This window comes from Schistocerca nitens, chromosome 4 (genome assembly GCF_023898315.1).
Source record: "Schistocerca nitens isolate TAMUIC-IGC-003100 chromosome 4, iqSchNite1.1, whole genome shotgun sequence".
NCBI classification, from domain to species: Eukaryota; Metazoa; Arthropoda; class Insecta; order Orthoptera; family Acrididae; genus Schistocerca; species Schistocerca nitens.
Window position 1 is genome coordinate 223565965 of NC_064617.1, and position 20712 is coordinate 223586676.

Sequence of the window (20712 nt, forward strand, 5' to 3'; positions counted from 1 at the left end):
AAATTTGCCAAATGATACCTTGTATGCAGACCATTAATGGGGGCACAAAAAGCATATCCTTAGAGTAAAAGACCTTTTTATGCAGCATGATTTTTGGAATCTTATCTGCCCATTTCATATAATTCTTTGATCCATCTTCTACAAGTCAAGTATTGCTACATTTTTAAGAAAATAGAGAAATAAAAGGTAATTTCTTCTTATCCTTATTTTATTAATAGTTTTATGATGGATCCTTTGTTAGAAGTAGTTTGCAATTGTGTATGAAAGCAACGTCAACAGTAATCAGGTACTTAATATGCAACCACATATTATTAAGAGCTTTTTATGAATATGAAGTTAACCATAAGATTCATGTCAGTGATTTATGAAATTATGACAATGCAAAGTTGAGACTGTCTTTGTCTTTAGTTCCTGAAACTGATTTCCATAGCCTAACCATACTGTCTGTTCTATTTTCAGGATATACATAGTAGGTCATATAAATTAGATACAAAAAGGTAATGTAACTCTCAAAAAGATTCATTACTGCTGTAATTCATTCCTCCAAACATGCTAAAATGGCAGGTAGCCATAATTGGAAATTTTTGCAGGTATGCCAACAGGGACTTTCATTTTTATTTCATTCTGAGAGCCCCTGTGTGGATATTCCAATATTATTTCTGAGTGTTTCTTAAAAAAAATTACAGTGTTACATTAAAATATGGGTTACACATGTCCAATTCCTTTATAGTATACTTTACTTTATTCTCTTTGGACCTATGTGCAAAATTAAATGAATGTGTTTGTGCAGTAAGCACTGCATTTTAACTATAAATACCAAAATATACTTGGAAACTAACAGTTCTTATACAGTTGCCATCAGCATGAAGTGTATATGTGAGGTAGATTTGTTCTCATCTTGTGCAAAATTTACAATTCACTACTATATTTTTGTACCTTCCAGTTTTGACTTCTTTCACAATAATACCAGTGTCATACTCAGAGCTACTTAAGTACATATAAGCTGTCTTATGACTGTAGTTTCACATAATATGCCATCAGCTCAGTTCTGTACCCACCAATACTACAAATCAAAGGTATCCTGTACCTTTCATAACTTTTACATTTAAGAAACACTGTAAGCTGATGTATAATCTGCTGTTTAATATAAGAGTTTCTGGATAGCTTCTCATCAGACTCTGTGAATTTTAAAAGCAACTAAAAAAGTTTAGCACTCACATTAGTGAGATGACAATACAATATTACAAGAGATTCATTAAGGTGAAATGATTAGATCCGTGAAAAAAAAATTGATCGCATACATTGTCTTTAACAAACAATTAAATTGGCCAAACGTAACACATTACACAGAACTATTAGTTTCAGACATGAGAAGTTTAGCACACTGACAGATTATTGCATTATTGTGTTAATCTAGTGACCAAATGTGCTGATCATTTCAGATTTAAAATTAAAGCCTTACATGTAAGGAATGTGACAGTTTAAAATTGTAGTGCTATTTTTACCAGACATCTGTAGCTGAACGTGGGTATTTCTGGTTGGAGATCAAACGCTTCATGATGTAGCCCATCAGTGATTATGATTTTCATAAAAGTGTTTGCCCTACTGTTCACATCTGCAAAATTTTGTTTCACACTATCAGACATATTATCATTCAAAGTCCACACGTAGCTTACATAATGCCTGGTAGAGAAAGATGGGAGCATAGCATCTCTCTGTCCTTCTATAAGGAGAATATCCAAATAGCTTTATCTTGAGTTTTCAGACAGAAATTTTTTTGGTGGAAATATTAACTGTACTATTTGTTCGTCAATATTCTGTAAGTGTACATAATGATGTGAAATTAGTAATTTTTGTGTAGACTGTGTCATTAATTACATCACTGTTTAACTCAAACATTTCAAGAAGCACAAATGATGATGATTGAACAAACTGAAATTGTTCATTTAATTGAAATTGTGTGCTTCCTATTTCAAAATATTCCTTTCTTGAACACTCCAAAAAAATTGTCTGTTGTCTCAAAATTGTGGCCATAAGTTACAACTACTTTATCTCCTGTGTTCAGATCTCTTTCTTTCCTCACTCATATCATTTTGTGCCATTAACCTTGTTTCTCAGTCTTCTCTGCACTGGTAGTTATTTTTTCATTACTCTTCTCGTCTTTGTGGCTTGGGATTCTTCTTCCATTATGTTACTCAAAAAACTACAATCCATTGTACTTATCTAATCTTTCTTCATATATGTTGTTTCCAGTATCATCACTAATCCTTTTCCAACTTCCTTCCTTTCAAACTTATATGTATCAGTTAACATCCTATACTTTGTGGAACTCATATTTACTTAAGATGTTGAATATATCTTTGTTTGCACCTTTTTATCATTCTTCACATTGCTTCAATTTTTTCTATTTATATCAGTTTCATACACATGAATGGATAAAGTGATACAAGTATGGAAACATGAATGAAACCTATTAAATAATGAAATAACAATAAAATGAACAAAACGTAAGAATTAATTTGTCATTTAGTGGTCTTGGTACCAGTAAATGTCAGGCAAAGTTTTCACACAATTTTTACATAAATACGACTGACCCAGAACTATTTTAATTTCTCTTGGGTCACTGATAGATGCAGATTTTCAAACAGTCCTGCTGAGACCAAATAGTCTGAGTCTTTATGACATCAGAACACCATACAAAAAATGGACAAAATGATAACAAGACTGTTGTGGCTTGTAGTGGAATGTGTCTTTTTTATAAAAGTCATTTAGGAATAATATGTACATGCAGACTTAATACATCAAAGCATTTGCAACGAAGTTCCAATACACACTTGCATATTTACACAACATTTTGGAACAATCTTAAAATTTGTAAATGGTGCTCTCTACAATGAGGTTTGTTGATAACATGCAGCCACCAAGTTTAGAAACTCAGCAGTTATTGTAACAACCATAATAGCAATACTGCTCATTAACTGGGTTTCTTAACCCAGAAGATCAGCATACATTTGGCAACATCTGATAGTAGGTGTCCATTATAAAAAATAAAAAACTACTGGAACTCATCATCAGAACTCAGAAGTGTTGTTTTCTCATTGTAGTTTGCACTGATAGTAGAGACTCGCTGACCACCAGATAGTGAAGTATGTCTGCGTGAATTAGCTAGTCCCATTCCTAATACAGGACCGTAACCATTAACACCATTACCATTTCCGCAACCTGCCAAAGAGGGATCATCTGGATCATAACTGCTGACACGAATGCCACGCTGTGAGTCTGAGCCTCCTGTAACACAATGTATCATAGCATCAATATACAACATTATATTCTGAATATTTGAATCAGATACATGTGTTTGAAAGAAATTAGCACACACCATTTCCTGGGTGTGATTTGAGTATAAGAATGTCTCACCTGCAGATAGAGCAGTGTGCATGAATGAAATCTGTTGCCCAATTTGTTCTACACTGAGACACACTAAGAATGCAACTCAAAATTGCCAGTTTTCACATTACACACTTCAGCTGCAATCTCCTAGCAGTTAACAGTGCTAGTGCAAGTTCTGTATGAGAATGAGCTTCTACTACTAACTCTCTCTTGAAAAATGTGGATACATGAAACACTATTGCTCTTATCTTTTTGTGTTTTCTTTCTGTCACTAATAACAAAATAGCAAAAGAAGTAGAATTAAATGCATTCTAACATGGAAATGATTCTAAACTCACAACACACACTTCATAAATAGTTTAAAGACAGAACTGACAGAAATTTGCAGTTGATGGATGCATGGTGTAACATATATTGCAGCTCTACCAGTCTTTGACTATGCACATCATCTTTGGTACTTAATTATTTAGTTAACAATATTAGGGAAAGAATAGATTGCTGCTCACAATAAATATGACACAGTGAGTTGCAAACAGGCACAATGAAAAGACTGTTACTCATTTAGCTTTCAACCGAAATCATCTTCAGAAAAGAAAACACACACACACACACACACACACACACACACACACACACACACACACACACAAGTACAACTCATGCAGGTCAGGCCAGAATGCAAATGTCCCATTGAATGAAAGTAGTAGTCCGGATTGGGTGGAGAAAGGGGGAGGGATAGCAGGGTATGTGTGTGTGTGTGTGTGTGTGTGTGTGTGTGTGTGTGTGTTGGGGGGGGGGGGGGCGAGGGTGAAGAAGAGCACTGTCTAGCAGAGTGTACAGGAACTACCTGGAAACATGACAAACATGCTAGGTACTGTGTTAGGAGACTGTGGGGCATGGAGGTTTGGAGGGGGAGTGAAAAAGGTGAGGGGCAGGAAAGAAGAAAGACAGCCAGATGCATTGGTGGAGGCTGACACACAGTGTGGGTGAGGGGACATGAACAGGGAGGTGGGAAAAAAAGGAACAAAAAAGGAGAGGAACAGGGAAAGACGAGCAGATGCATTAGCAGAGGATTACAAATAAATAGGATGGGAGATGAGAGGGAGAAGGAGGCAATAGCTCAGAGAGACAGAAACTGTTGGGTGGACTTCGTGGGGACAGTAGGTTACCATAGGTTGAGGCCAGGATAATTTTGGGAGTGGAGAATGTGTTGTAAGGGTAACTCCCACCTGCGCAGTTCAGAAAATCAGATGATAGAGGGGAGCCTCTAGATGGCCTAGGTTGTGAAGCACGTCATGTTCAGTTGCATGTTGTGCCATGGAGTGGTCTATCAAGGTCTTGGCTACAGTTTGGCGATAGCTGTTCATCCTGGTAGACAGATGGGTGGTAGTCATACCAATGTATAAAGCTGTGCAATGACTGCAGCAGAGCTGGTATATGTCATGACTATTTCCACAGATGGCTCAGCCTCTGATGGGGTAGGATAAGCCTGTGACAGGACTGGAATTGGAAGTGCTGGGTGGATGGATTGGGTAGATCTTTCACCTCGACCTTCCATAGGGATGGCAGGTGTTCATATGCCAGTACTGTTGGTGGTTGGTGGATTTTATTGCAGCTGTTGAAATGCTGGTCGGTGGGTGGTCAGTGGGTTTTATGTGGTCAGAAGTGTGGATGGAGCCATCAGAGAGCCCAGGTCAAGGCCCAATTGTGAAGGAATGAGTTTAGGGTGTCTTAGAGGATCACAAGAATATCATTAAAGACCCGAACCAGACCAGGGGTTAGGGGTTTTTGGAGGCTAAACAGGCTGGTAATGGAGGGTCCCATGCAGGTGCCCATGGATGTGCCACAGATTTGTTTATATAACTTCCCTTCAAAGGAGAAGTAGTAGTATGCTAGGATAAAGTTGGTAAGGTGTATGAAAAATGAGGTAGTGTGTTTTGAGTCTCAAGGATGGTAGGAAAGGTAATGTTCAACAGTGGCTAGACCATGGGCATGAGGGATGATGCAGTATAGGGAAGTGGGATCAACAGTGACTACTAGGAATCCAAAAGGTAAAGGGGTGGGGATGATGGAGTCGGTGAAGGGAGTGGTTGGCATGTTTGATGTGATAGGCTAGATTTTGGGCAATTGGTTGGAGATATTGGTCACTGAAAGCCGAAATTCTTTCAGTGTGGTAAAAGAACTAGCTACAATGGGTCATCCAGGATTGTTGGGTTTGTAGATTTTGAGAAACATGTAGAAGGAGTTCTAGGATAGTATCACCCTGGCAGAATTTATGGGTGGGGGAGTCAGATAACTGGCAGAAGCCTTCTGCCAGATAGTCACTGTGATTCATAATGACAGTGGTGGGACCTTTGTCGGCAGGTAGGATGATTTGGTCAGGATGTGTTTTGAGGTTGTATTTGGCTGTCCTTTCTTCTGCTGAAAGGTTGGTATGACTACCAACCAGCTGTCCACCAGGATGAATGGCCACTGCCAAACTGTGGGTGAGAGGATGGTAGACCACCCTGTGGCATAACATGCTGCTGAACATAACAAACTGCTGAACATAACATACTTGATTCCAATGGCTGCATCTGGATTGTCCCTCCGCCACCAGCTTTTCTGAAATGTGCAAATATGAGTTATCCTTACAATACAAAATTACCCCAGCCTCAGCCTATGTTAATCTACTGTCCCCACATCCTCCGCCCAATTGTGACTGGGGGAGGTAAGGAGGAGGCTGGGGTGGGGAGGTTGAGGGATAGTATGGTAGGGGTGGAAGACAGTGAAGTGCTGCAGGTTAGACGGGGGGCAGCAGAGAGGTGGGGAAGGGGGGGGGGGGGGGAGAGGGAAGTAGCGGAAAAGTAGAGAAGTAAAAAGACTGGGTATGAAACACGGAAGGAGCTGGATGGGTGAAGACAGTGACTAACGAAGGTTGAGGCCAGGAGGGTTACGGGAATTTAGAATGTATTGTGGGGAAAGTTCCCACCTGTGCAATTCAGGAAAGCTGGTGTTGGTGGGAAGGGTCCATATGGCACAGGCTATGAAGCAGTCATTGAAATGAAGGATGTCATGTTTGGCAGAGTGTTCAGCAACAGGGTTGTCCGTTTGTTTCTTTGCTTCGGTTTGTCGGCTGCCATTCATGCAGACAGACAGCTTGTTGGTCCTCATGCCCACATAGAATGCAGCACAGTGGTTGCAGCTTAGTTTGTAAATCACTTGACTGGTTTCACAGATAGCCCTGCCTTTGAAGGAATAGGTGATGTCAGTGACCGGATTGGAATAGGTGGTGGTAGGAGGATGTGTGGGTCAGGTCTTGCATCTAGGTCTGTTACAGGGGAATGAGCCATGAGGTAAAGGTTTGGGAGAAGGGATTGTGTAGCGATGGACGAGCATATTGTGTAGGTTCAGTGGACCACCAGAATACCACTGTGGGAGGGGTGTGGAGGATAGTGGGCAGGACATTTCTCATTTCAGGGCAGGACGAGAGGTAATTGAAACCCTGGCAGAGAATGTAATTCAGTGGCCCCAGTCCTGGGTGGTACTGAGTTAAGAGGGGAATGCTCCTCTGTGGCCAGACGGTGGGACTTCGGGAGATGGTGGGAGACTGGAAAGATAAGGCACGGAAGGTTTGTTTTTGTATCAAGGTTGGGAGGATAATTACAGTCTATGAAGACTTCAGTGAGACCCTCGGTATATTTCGAGAGGGACTGCTCTTCACTGCAGATGTGACAACCATGGGTGGTCAGTCCCTTCTGTACATTCCAGCCACCCCTACCTCTCATCGTGCCCTAAAATGAGAAATGTCCTGCCCACTATCTTCCACACCGCTCCCACAGTGGTATTCTGGTGGTCCACTGAACCTACACAATATGCTCGTCCATCCCTACACAATCCCTTCTCCCAAACCCTTACCTCATGGCTCATTCCCCTGTAACAGACCTAAATGCAAGACCTGACCCACACATCCTCCTACCACCACCTATTCCAATCCGGTCACTGACATCACCTATCCCTTAAAAGGCAGGGCTATCTGTGAAACCAGTCAAGTGATTTACAAACTAAGCTGCAACCACTGTGCTGCATTCTATGTGGGCATGAGGACCAACAAGCTGTCTGTCTGCATGAATGGCCACTGACAAACTGTGACCAAGAGACAAGTGGACCACCCCGTTGCTAAACACACTGCCAAACATGACATCTTTCAGTTCAGTGACTGCTTCACAGTCTGTGCCATATGGATACTTCCCACCAAAACCAGCTTTTCTGAATTATGCAGGTGGGAACTTTCCCTGCAATACATTCCACATTCCCGTAACCATCCTGGCCTCAACCTCCATTAGTCACTGTCCTCACACATCCAGCTCCTTCCTTGTTCCCATGCGAGCACTACACAGGTGTCATCAGACCATCACACCTAGTCTTTTTACTTCTCTCCTTTTACACTACTTCCCCCCTTCCTCCCCACCTCTCCCCGTCTAACCTGCAGCACATCACTGTCCACCATCCCCACCATACTATCCCTCCCCCTCCCCACCCCAGCCTCCTCCTTAGCCCCATGCAGTCACCACACCCATCATGCACTGGTGCTGCTGCTCACAGAGTGAAAAAAAAAGGCTCTGAGCACTATGGGTCGTCAGCCCGTAGCACTTAGAACTACTTAAACCTAACTAATCTAAGGACATCACACACATCCATGCCCGAGGAAGGATTAGAACCTGCAACCGTAGCGGTTGCGCGGTTCCAGACTGTAGCGCCTAGAACCGCTCAGCCACACCGGCCGGCTGCTCACAGAATGGTTTCAGTTGTCTGAGACTGCAGCCGCACGTGTGTGTGTGTGTGTGTGTGTGTGTGTGTGTGTGTGTGTGTGTGTGTGTGTGTGTGTGTCATCTGTTGTTGATGAAGGCTGTAATGGTTTAAAGCCATAGGTAGATCTCGTACAAAGACAGAGAGATAATGTGTATAGTAAACAGAAAAGAGGAGGGAAGAAGATGTGGGACAAAAGTATTTATATAAGCTATGATCTGGGGGTTGGTGAATGTTAGGTACAAGTTGGAGAATTGGAAATGTTGGAGTCTGCAAGGACTTTCAGAATGAAGAGGTAAAACAAATTCTGAGATTCCTGCTGCTCTGCTTCACACAATGCTTAACAAAAAGATATGAAACAGTATTGGTTTATGACAAACTGTCAACATCAGCAACGACTGATGAGACCACTGTTTGCAAGTTGCAAAAGTGAGAAACACAACATTTTTTAAAAAAATTTCTTTCTTTCAACTATGCCTCACTCACTTTTTTCATCAACAGCTCAATAGTAAGTAAACCTCTTCCGTCTCATGTTATGTTAATAATCTGAGTTCTGTGCTTTGTTTAAAATGTGTGTCTTAACACATGCAGCCCCTTACAAACCATGGACCTTGCCGTTGGTGGGGAGACTTGTGTGCCTCAGTGATACACATAGCTGTACCGTAGGTACAACCACAATGGAGGGGTATCTGTTGAGAGGCCAGGCAAACGTGTGGTTCCTGAAGAGGGGCAGCAGCTTTTTCAGTAGTTGCAGGGGCAACAGTCTGGATGATTGACTGATCTGGTCTTGTAACACTAACCAAAATGACCTTTCTGTGCTGGTACTGTGAACAGCTGAAAGCAAAGGGAAACTACAGCCGTATTTTTCCCGAGGGCATGCAGCTTTACTGTAGGGTTAAATGATGATGGCGTCCTCTTGGGTAAAACATTCCGGAGGTAAAATAGCCCCCCATTTGGATCTCTGCGCAGGGACTACTCAGGAGGACATCATTATCAGGAGAAAGAAAATTGGCGTTCTACGGATCGGAGTATGGAATGTCAGATCCCTTAATCAGGCAGGTAGGTTAGAAAATTTAAAAAGGGGAAATGGATAGATTAAAGTTAGATATAGTGGGAATTAGTGAAGTTCAGTGGCAGGAGGAACAAGACTTCTGGTCAGGTGAATACAGGGTTATAAATTCAAAATCAAATAGAGGAAATGCAGGAGTAGGTATAATAATGAATAAAAAAATAGGAGTGCGGGTAAGCTACTACAAACAGCATAGTGAACACATTATTGTGGCCAAGATAAACATGGAGTCCACGCCTTCCACAGTACTACAAGTTTATATGCCAACTAGCTCCACAGATGAGGAAGAGATTGATGAAATGTATGATCAGATAAAAGAAATTATTCAGATAGTGAAGGCAGACAAAAATGTAATTGTCATGGGTGCCTGGAATTCAGTAGTAGGAAAAGGAAGAGAATGAAATGTAGTAGGTTAATATGGAATGGGGGTAAGAAATGAGAAAGGAAGCCATCTGGTAGAATTTTGCACAGAACATAACTTAGTCATAGCTAAAATTTGGTTCAAGAATCATAAAAGAAGGTTGTATACATGGAAGAGGCCTGGAGATACTAAAAGGTATCAGACAGATTATATAATGGTAAGACAGAGATTTAGGAACCAGGTTTTTTTTGGGGGGGTTTAAGGGCGCTCAACTACTGAGGTCATTAGCGCCCAGTCACAATTGTTAGAGCACATAGAATCTAGTAAAACTCAAGGGGGGGATTGGGGGGGGGGGGGGGGGACACCAGAAAGTTCTTACAAAGATGCAGATAAAATAAGTGAAAGAGTTTTATGTCTTTGGACAAGCCAGTCAAAAGAATGAAACGAAGAACACGAGCAGCTGCTCGAGCGTCATCAGCTAAAATATCCTGTAAAGTAGATGGCAGAGACAGGACAACACGAGATTGACTAAAATGGGGACACGACAATAAAACATGGCACATTGTTAATGCAAGACCACAAGGGCACTGCGGGGCTGGGTCACCGGAGAGCAGGTAGCGGTGGCTAAACCGGCAATGCCCAATCCGCAACCTGGTCAGAAGGACCTCTTCTCACCGAGATGGTCGGGAGGAGGTTGTCCAAGCAGTTGGGAACGGTTTTACTGCCTGGAGCTTGTTTCCTTGAAGTGATGACCAAGTATCCCACCACAATGACACAAGCCTCTTACAAACAACCCCACTAACGTCAGACGACGGGACACAATGGGAGGCTGGCCGAGGCAAGAGGACTGCAGCCTTGGCTGCAGCATCAGCAGCCTCATTCCCAGGCACTCCTACATGGCCGGGAACCCACAGAAAGCTGATAGGAGAGCCATCTGCAGCAAAAGAATGGAGGGACTGCTGGATCCGTTGCACCAAGGGATGGACCGGATATGGAGCTCCAAGGCTCTGAGGAGCACTGAGTGAATCAGAGCAGAGTACATATGATGAATGGCGGTGGTGGCGGGCATACTGAATGGCCTGATGTAGAGCAAAAATCTCAGCCGTAAAGCTGGAACATTGGTCGAGGAGCCGGTATTTAAAGGCGACGGCCCCGACGACAAAGGCACAGGCGACACCATCGTCAGTTTTGGAGCCATCACTGTAAATAAAGGTGTGACTGGCGTCGCCCACGAAGTTCGACAAACCGTGAGCAATACACTGCAGCCGGAGTACCCTCCTTCGGGAGCGAGCTGAGGTCGAGATAAATATGAACCGGAGCCTGGAGCCAAGGTGGTGTCGGGCTCTCACCCTCTCTGAAGGTGGTAGGGAGGGCAAAATCCAATTGTCGAAGCAGGCGACGAAATCGGAATCCAGGGGGCAGCAGGGCAGACACATACAACCCATACTGACGGTCGAGAGAATCGGCGAAGAAGGACTGATAAGAGGGGTGGTCGGGCATTGACAACAGCCGGCAGGCATAACGACAAAGCAGTACGTCGCGCCGGTAGGTCAATGGTAATTCGGCAGCTTCAGCATAAAGACTCTCGACGGGACTAGTGTAGAATGCTGCGGTCGCAAGTTGTAACCCCCTATGGTGGATGGAGTCGAGACGGCGTAAGAGGGATGGCCGAGCAGACGAATAGACGAAGCTCCCATAATCCAGCTTTGATCGGACTATGGACCGATACAAGCGAAGCAGGACAGTGCGATCCGCTCCCCAAGATGAACCACTAAGAACTCTGAGGACATTAAGGGAACGTGTACAGCGGGCAGCCAAATAAGAGACGTGCGGAGACCAACAAAGTTTCCTGTCCAGTGTGAGCCCTAGAAACTTAGTTGTTTCCACGAAGGGGAGAACAACGGGACTGAGATGGAAGGATGGCGGAAGGAACGCTTTATATCGCCAAAAGTTGATGCAAACCGTCTTCTCTTCAGAGAACCGGAAGCCATTTGCCACACTCCATGAGTATGGGCTGTCTAGACAATGCTGAAGGCAGCGCTCCAGGAGGCATGTTCTCTGGGCACTGCAGTAGATCGCGAAGTCATCGACAAAAAGAGAGCCCGAGACATTAGGTGGAATGCAATCCATAATTGGATTGATCGCTATGGCAAAAATGGCTACGCTCAAGACGGAGCCCTGAGGCACTCCGTTCTCCTGGAGGAAGACGTCGGACAATACGGAAGCCACACATACCCTAAACTTTCGATCTGTTAAAAAGGAACCAATAAAAAGAGGCAGGCGACCGTGTAGACCCCACCTGTGCATAGTGTGGAGGATACCTCCTCTACAACAGGTATCATAAGCCTTCTCCAAATCGAAGAACACGGCTACCGTTTGGCGCTTTCGCAAAAAGTTGTTCATGATGAATGTCGACAAGGTCACAAGGTGGTCAACAGCAGAGCGGCGGTGATGAAAGCCGCATTGAACATTGGTAAGTAGCCGTTGAGATTCAAGAATCCAAACTAACCGAGCGTTAACCATGCGCTCCATCACCTTACAGACACAGCTTGTAAGAGAAATGGGGCGGTAACTAGAAGGAAGGTGTCTATCCTTCCCAGGTTTGGGTATAGGAACAACGACGGCGTCACGCCAACACATGGGGACTTGACCTTCGGTCCAGACGCGATTGTAGGTACAAAGAAGGAAGTTTTTGCCTGCCGGAGAAAGGTGTGCCAGCATCTGAACGTGAATGACATCTGGCCCCGGAGCAGAGGACCGGGACAGTGCAAGAGCACGTTCGAGTTCCCGCATAGTAAAGGGGGCATTATAATTTTCCAGATTCAGCGAGTGGAAGGAAGGTCGCTGAGCCTCTTCTGCCTCTTTCCTGGGAAGGAAGGCAGGGTGGTAAAGGGCGGAGCTTGAAACCTCCGCGAAAAATCGGCCGAAGGCGTTGGAGACATCCACAGGATCAACAAGGACCTCATTACTGGAAGTCAGGCCAGGTACCGAGGAGTTGGCCTTAATGCCCGACAGCCGGCGCAGGCCACCCCAAACGACAGAAGGGGGAGTAAAACTGTTAAAGGAGCTGGTGAAAGAGGCCCAACAAGCTTTTTTGCTGTCTTTGATGACTCTACGGCATTGCGCTCGGAGTCGTTTGTATCCAATACAATTCGCTAACGTAGGATGGCGGCGAAAGGTGTGTCAAGCACGTCGTCGAGCACGGATAGTGTCTCTACAAGCCTCATTCCACCAGGGGACGGAAACGCGATGTGAAGAAGAGGTAGTACGAGGAATGGAACGTTCGGCAGCATTGATGATAACAGCCGTGAGGTATTCGACCTGACTGTCACAACTGAGAAAATCGTGGTCCGGAAAGGTCGCCAGGGAGGAGTAAACTCCCCAGTCAGCTTTCGGTATGTTCCAGCTCGAAGGACGTGGGGATGGGGTGTGGTGCAGGAGACGAACAACACAGGGGAAGTGGTCACTCAAATAGGTGTCAGAAAGGACATACCACTCGAACCGACGGGCAAGAGTGGTAGAACAGATCGAGAGGTCCAAGTGGGAGTAGGTATGAGTAGAGTCCGAGAGGAAAGTCGGGGCGCCAGTATTGAGGCAGACAAGATTGAGATGGTTGAAGACATCTGCCAAGAGTGAGCCTCTTTGACAGGATGCAGGAGAGCCCCAAAGGGGATGATGGGCATTGAAGTCGCCAAACAATAAAAACGGCGGAGGAAGCTGAACAATCAGGTGCATCATGTCAGCCCGACTAACTGCGGGTGACGATGGAGTGTAGATGGTACAAACTGAAAAATTAAAAGCAGAAAGAGTAATACGGACAGCTATTGCTTGGAGTGGGGTGGTCCATGGGATGGGATGGTAACAGACATCGTCCCGAACAAGCAACATGACCCCACCATGAGCTGGGATACCGTCCACAGGGGTGAGGTCATACCGCTCCGAGGTATAGAGGGTAAGGGCAATACGGTCAGTTGGGCGCAACTTGGTTTCCTGGAGACCAAGGACGAGCGGACATTGCAGGCGGAGGAGCAATTGTAATTACTCCCAATTAGATCGAATACCTCTTATGTTCCAATGTAACAAGGCCATCGCTAGTCAAAAAAGAGGGGGAACGAGACGGGGGAAGAGCTGGTCACCTCGACGGCCGCGGAGGGCCAGGTTTCGAGGGAACAACACTACAACCGGCGGGAGGCGGATCCTGTTCCATCGAGTCATCGCCAGCTGCGGCCGCTTTCCCGGGTTGCGTAGGAGGGGCAGCATCATTCGCCGACGAGAGGCCAGCTGAGCGCCTGGCAGCAGAGCGTCCCTGCGAAACTGAGGACGGCCGGGAGCAGCGACTCACGGATGGAGCATCAGACGAAACGTGCCGGGGTGGAGAGGGGGATAAACACTTCATCTTGGAGGCCTTCCTGGAAGTCTGATGAGGCACGGGGATGGTGGGCTGGACCCGAAGAAGGTCCTCACGTGCGGGGTCCGTTTTGGAACGCCGGACCTCGGAAGCCGGGGTCCGGATCGTTTCCCCGATGGACGCCTGAGAAGAGGATCGCTTCTCAGGCGGCGGAGGGGGAGGAGGAGGAAGGGTGGCCCCTGGGGCAGAGGGGGCAGGGGCCGTGAGGGAGGAGGATTTGGAAGGGAGGGATTTGGGAGGTGGAGGCATAGACCTCGGATGGGGTGAGGAGGTGGAGGGGGGACAGGATAGGGGTGAGGATACTGTGGAAGGAGTGGACACGACTGAGGCAAACGAAGTTGTCAATGTCACGGGATGGAGGCGGTCATATTTTTTCCTGGCCTCAGAATAAGAGAGACGATCCAAAGTTTTTAATTCTTGAATCTTCTTCTCCATCTGATATGCGGGGCAGTCTAAAGATCTAGGCAAGTGGATGCCAGGACAATTGACGCACCGAGGTGGTGGGATGCATGTATGTTCCTCACGAAGAGGACGTCCACAATCACCACAAAGGGGCTCAGCCTCACACCGTGACGACATGTGCCCAAAGTGCAAACACCGAAAGCAGCGCATAGGAGGCAGGACATAAGGTCGCATGTCGCACCGGTAGCATATCACCTTTACCTTCTCCGGGAGATCGTCCCCCTCGAAGGCGAGGATAAAGGCCCCGGTGTCGACGCGACGGTCTTTGGGGCCGCGCTGGACTCGCCGGAGGAAATGCATGCCTCGGCCCTCCAGGTTGGCCCTGAGCTCCTCATCAGATTGCAGCAGGAGGTCCCGGTGAAAAATAACCCCCTGCGTCCAGATGCGGGACAATGGACACTGGGATGTCCCCTAGTCAGTCGCATGCCTGGAGCGCCGCCGACTGTGTGGCGCAGGTGGTCTTTATAAGAACGGACCCCGAACGCATTTTACTGAGAGCCTCAATTTCCCTGAAGATGTCCTCGATGTGCCGGACAAAGAACATGGGCTTGGAGGTGGCGAACGTCCCCCCATCGGTCCGAGAACAGACTAAGTAGCAGGGGAAGTACTTCGCCCCCAGCCGGCGGGCCTGTCCTTCCTCCCAGAGAGTGGCCAAGGGGGAAAGGGCAGGAGAACCAGAACCAGAGACAGTACCTTTCTTTTTAAAAGACTCGGCTGCAGAGCGGCCTGATACATGTTGACGTTTCATCTGCGAAACGTCCGCCCTGTACCACCCACTCCGACCAGGGGCCCTCCCCACGGGCGCCACCCAGCCTCAGCAAGGGCCACCTGGCAGGATGACCGTTGCCGGGAGTCCTGATGCCCCAAGGAGACGGGCATCTACTCCTTGGCCGACGTGGGGAGGGTACAGCTCAGGTATCGGCAGTTCGATCCCTGTGTAGTCAGGGGGCTACAACCTAGAGGGTACATGATGACCCCACCACAACGGGCTGGCTACCGTGCTGGATTTCGGGTGCCATGGAAAGTCCATCATGATCGTAGGTGCAGATGGGGACGCATTATGGGCGTAACTTGTGCAACCCATCAGGCGTTTAGGCCCAATTTGAGGAATAGTGGGTGTGGTTACAACGCCGTTACAATGCTGAGTGCCAAGGTCTTAGTGCACTGAGGACCAGTGATACACCACGTAAGGCGTCCTTCCCCAAAAGGCTCGTACTTCTGTAAAATTTTGAAAAATGGAGGTCAAACTCCAAGGGGGACCATCACATGGAAGGCTGAAACGGTTGAAACTCCTTTTAGTCGCCTCTTACGACAGGCAGGAATACCTCGGGCCTATTCTTACCCCGGACCCGCAAGGGGGGGCGGAGGGGGGGGGGAACCAGGTTTTAAATTGTAAGACATTTACAGGGGCAGATGTGGACTCTGACCACAATCTGTTGGTTATGAACTGTAGATTAAAACTGAAGAAACTGCAAAAAGGTGGGAATTTAAGGAGGTGGGATCTGGATAAACAGACAGAACCAGAGGTTGCAGAGAGTTTCCGGGAGAGCTTTAGGGAATGATTGAGAGGAATGGGGGAAACAAATACAGTAGAAGAAAAATGGGTAGCTTTGAGAGATGAAATAGTGAAGGCAGCAGAGGATCAAGTAGGTAAAAAGATGAGGGCTAGTAGAAATCCTTGGGTAACGGAAGATATATTGAATTTAATTGATGAAAGGAGAAAATATAAAAATGCAGTAAATGAAGCAAGCAAAAAGGAATACAAACGTCCCAAAAATGAGATCGACAGGAAGTGCAAAATGGCTGCGCAAGGATGGCTAGAGGACAATTGTAAGGATGTACAGGCATATCTCACTAGGTGTAAGATAGATCTGCCTATAGGAAAATGAAAGAGACCTTTGGAGAAAAGAGAATCACTTGTATGAATATCAAGAGCTCAGATGGAAACCCAGTTCCAAGCAAAGAAGAGAAAGCACAAATGTGAAAGGAGTATATAGAAGGTCTGTACAAGGGTGATGTACTTGAGGACAATATGGAAATGGAAGAGGATGTAGATGAAGATAAAATGGGAGATATGATACTGTGTGAAGAGTTTGACAGAGCACTGAAAGACCTAAGCCAAAACAAGGCCCCAGGAGTAGACAACATTCCATTAGAACTACTGATAGCCTTGGGAGAGCCATCCTTGACAAAACTCTACCATTTGGTGAGCAAGATGTATGAGACAGGCGAATTACCCTCAGACTTAAAGAAGAATATAATAATTCCAATCCCAAAGAAAGCAGGTGCTGACAGATACGAAAATTACCAAACTATCAGTTTCATAAGCAACGGCAGCAAAATACTAACACGTATTCTTTACAGACGAATGGAAAAACTGGTAGAAGTCGTAGTGAAAATCAGTTTGGATTCCGTAGAAATGTTGGAACACGTGAGGCAATACTGACCCTACGTCTTATCTTAGAAAATAGATTAAGGAAAGGAAAACCTATGTTTCTGGCATTTGTAGACTTACAGAAAGCTTTTGACAATGTTGACTGGAAAACTCTCTTTCAAATTTTAAAGGTGGCAGGGGTAAAATACAGGGAGTGAAAGGCTACTTACAATTTGTACAGAAACCAGATGACAGTTATAAGAGATGAGGGGCATGAAAGGGAAGCAGTGGTTGGGAAGGGAGTGAGACAGGGTTGTAGCCTATCCCAAATGTTATTCAATATGTATATTGAGCAAGCAGTAAAGGACAGAAAAGAAAAATTCTGAGTAGGAATTAAAATCGAAGGAGAACAAGTAAAAACTTTGAGGTACTCAGGGTACCCTCCACCACACACCGTCAGGTGGCTTGCGGAGAATGGATGTAGATGTAGATGTTCGCCGATGACATTGTAATTCTGTCAGAGACAGCAAAGGACTTGGAAGAGCAGGTGAATGGAATGGACAGTGTCTTGAAAGGAGGGTATAAGATGAACATCAACAAAAGCAAAATGAGGATAATGGAATGTAGTCGAATTAAGTCGGGTGATTATGCTGAGGGAATTAGATTAGGAAATGAGACACTTAAAATAGTAAAGGAGTTTTCCTATTTGGGGAGCAAAGTAACTGATGATGGTCAAAGTAGAGAGGATATAAAATGTAGACTGGCAATGGCAAGGAAAGCGTTTCTGAAGAAGAAAAATTTGTTAACATCGAGTATAGATTTAAATGTCAAGAAGTCGTTTCTGAAAGTATTCGTATGGAGTGTAGCCATGTATGGAAGTGAAACGTGGACAATAAATAGTTTAGACAAGAAGAGAATAGAAGAATGCTGAAGATTAGATGGGTGGATAACATAACTAATGAGGAGGTATTGAATAGAACTGGGGAGAAGAGGAGATTGTGGCACAACTTGACTAGAAGAAGGGATCGGTTGGTAGGGCATATTCTGAGGCATCAATGGATCACCAATTTAGTACTGGAGGGCAGTGTAGAAGGTAAAAATTGTATAGGGAGACCAAGAGATGAATACATTAAGCAGATTCAGAAGGATGTAGGCTGCAGTAGGTACTGGGAGATGAAGAAGCTTGCACAGGATAGAGTAGCATGGAGAGCTGCATCAAACCAGTCTCAGGACTGAAGACCACAACAACAACAACAACAACAACAACAAGGCCAGGTGGGTGGTGAGAACCAAGGACACGTTGTAGTGTCGGTTTCCACCTGCAGAGTTCAGAAGATACTGGTGTCTGGGAGAAGAATCCAGATGACAAGTGTAGTGAAACAGGCACTGAGGTCATGAATGTTATGTTGTAGAGCTTGCTCTGCAACAGGATATTGTGTGTTGCCAGTATACAACCTCTGCCTATACCCATTCTTCCGAACTGACAACTTGGTGGTAGTCATGCCGACCGATGTAATAGACTGAACAGCGTTCACATAGATGGTTCTCCCTTTGATAGTATATGTTTTGCCAGTTACAAGGCTGGTGTAAGCACCCATCTCCCTACCCTATGGCTCCTAGCCCTGTGACCATACCAGCTGCAAAACTTGGCCTGTGCAACTTCCTACCACCATCTATATCAGCCCAATAAGTGGCATATATATACTTCAAAGGGAGAGGCACCTGCAAAATGACACGTGGTACACCAGCTGTTAATTTAAACACTGTTTGGCCTTTTACATTGGCATGACTATGACCAAGTTATCAGTTAGGATGGATGGGCTTAGGCAGAGGATGCATACTGGCAACACAAAATATACTGTTGCAGGGAATGCTCTACAGCAAGACAGTCATGACCTTGGTGCCTTTTTCAACATGTGCGCCATCTGGATTCTCCCCCCAGACACCAGTTTCCTAAAACTCTGCAGGTGGGAACTGACATTACATGTCCTTGTTTCTCACCAACCAGCTGGCCATAATTTATGTTAATTTCTTTGTTGTCTCCATTTCTTCAAAGTGACTATTCCTTTCTTCTTTCATACATCTTTTATTTTCTGACTTGTCTATTTTTTGTCATCCCCCTCCCACCTGTATCACATACAATGCACTTAGCTTTTTGCTCTTATTAACTCAAGCACAATGCTTTATCAGATATCTCTTTCTTGCATATTACCCCATTTTCCACCTTGAAGTTCTCAGGTTTTCAAATCTCGTCTGGTTCAGATTGTCAACTATCAGTCTCTCCTTTGGATCCTATCCAGTAAGTCTCCCCTGAACTGGGGTTCTGGGCAATTTTTCCGAACTCTACCCCTTTTCCTAAACCTCGCCAGTCTGTTTCCTTCTCCCCTCTTCTTTCCCCTTCAACCCTTCTGTCAGAAAAAAAGAGCCATTGTGTCCAGAAGCCTGCAAACTGTAATACCTTTTATATGTTTGTTCTTGTGCTGCCATTTGGTGAGTAGATTATTTATCTACCCAATTACATTACAATGGCACTCTTTGTTTTTAGTTTCTGGCACTGTTTGAACTTGGTTGGGGGAAATCAATTGACTTTCAAGCCTACATTGTTTTCAAGCTGAAAGCAAGTGCAAGATTTTGCAGATCACCACCCTATTTATTTGGCCAGTAATGATGAGGTTAAGGTTGTTTCCTGCAATCAGTGGGCATTGATGCCTAACCCTTGCCTCATCCAGATGAATTCTTTTGTTCAACTTCTATCAGGTAAGCTATTCTCAAAAGTTGAGCTAACAGGGACATATTTTCAGTTGCTTCTTGACAAGGATTCATGGAAGATATTAGTTTTGAACAAACCATTTTAACTTTATCAATATAATGGGTTACCTTTTGATACAGCCAATGCCTCTGCAATTTTCCAGAAGTTTCTTGAGTAGACTAGTGCAGGAATTCCATACTGTGTGAAGTTTCTTGGCAATACTATGGTCACTGGTCATATGACAGACAGACATTTACACAATCACATTTGTTTTCCTGCAGCTCTTGCAGAGAAAGGCCTTCCATTAACTTTTCCAGCTGTGCCTTCTTCCAACTAGCGGTTACTTATTTACATTACATTCTGAGTGAAGAGGGCCATCAACCCATCACAGGATATATAGAGGCTATTCAAAACATGCCTTATCTTAAATTTGTTAAGGACCTTCAGGTATTTCTATGAAAAATGAATCACTATGTGTGACTTATTTCCCAGGCAGCCTCCATAGCTCAACCCCTTCCCCTAAAGAATGCCATTAGGCTTTTCAGAAGTTTTAAAAGTTGTCCCTCTAATCAGCCCACTGACTTGTGTCTTACCAGCCCCAATTGCCATTAGTGTGGTTAGTGAAGTTATCCCCACATGGCATTAGGGCTTTTCTGGCTCATGTGTTAGAGAATGGCAAGATGAGGGCTATCATGTTTACATCAAAGACTCTTACTCTAGCTGAGGAAAATTGTTCTTAGATTGAAAAGGAAGCATTTGACATTATATTTAGTGTCCATAAAGTATGAATATTGTTGTGTGGTTGCAAATTTAATCTTATCTTCAACCATCAATCACTCATCATTTCAGTGGCTAAAATGCCAAAATGTACAGTGCATTGCCTTCATTGATGGACACTGTATTTGACAAATTTCCAATACTCCATTCACTACCATACTTCTGCTCAGGTTTCTAAAGTTTACGTGCAGTCTCACCTTCTGAGAGGTCCTAATCCTAAATTTGACTGCCAGGAAACAGTTTGTTTACCATTAGACAGCAAGCAGGAGCTATTGTTTGATGAGTTCCCTATAATTTCCCCAGAATGTTGCTACAATGTCTTGGCATGACCCCA

At 44.9% G+C, this 20712-nt stretch overlaps 1 protein-coding gene across 2 annotated transcripts in view; it reads right to left on the minus strand.

Annotated features, from left to right (window-relative positions):
• Positions 1 to 2843: 2843 nt before the first annotated feature.
• Positions 2844 to 20712, minus strand: part of LOC126253073 (transmembrane protein 184B) — a 143572-nt gene continuing 125703 nt past the window's right edge. The window contains exon 10 of one of the 2 annotated variants that reach the window (XM_049954166.1): positions 2844 to 3288. In XM_049954166.1, coding sequence (XP_049810123.1) covers positions 3056 to 3288 — 233 coding nt within the window. In that variant the 3' untranslated portion in view covers positions 2844 to 3055. The remainder of the gene's footprint in view (positions 3289 to 20712) is intronic. The other variant, XM_049954165.1, reaches the window with a different exon arrangement.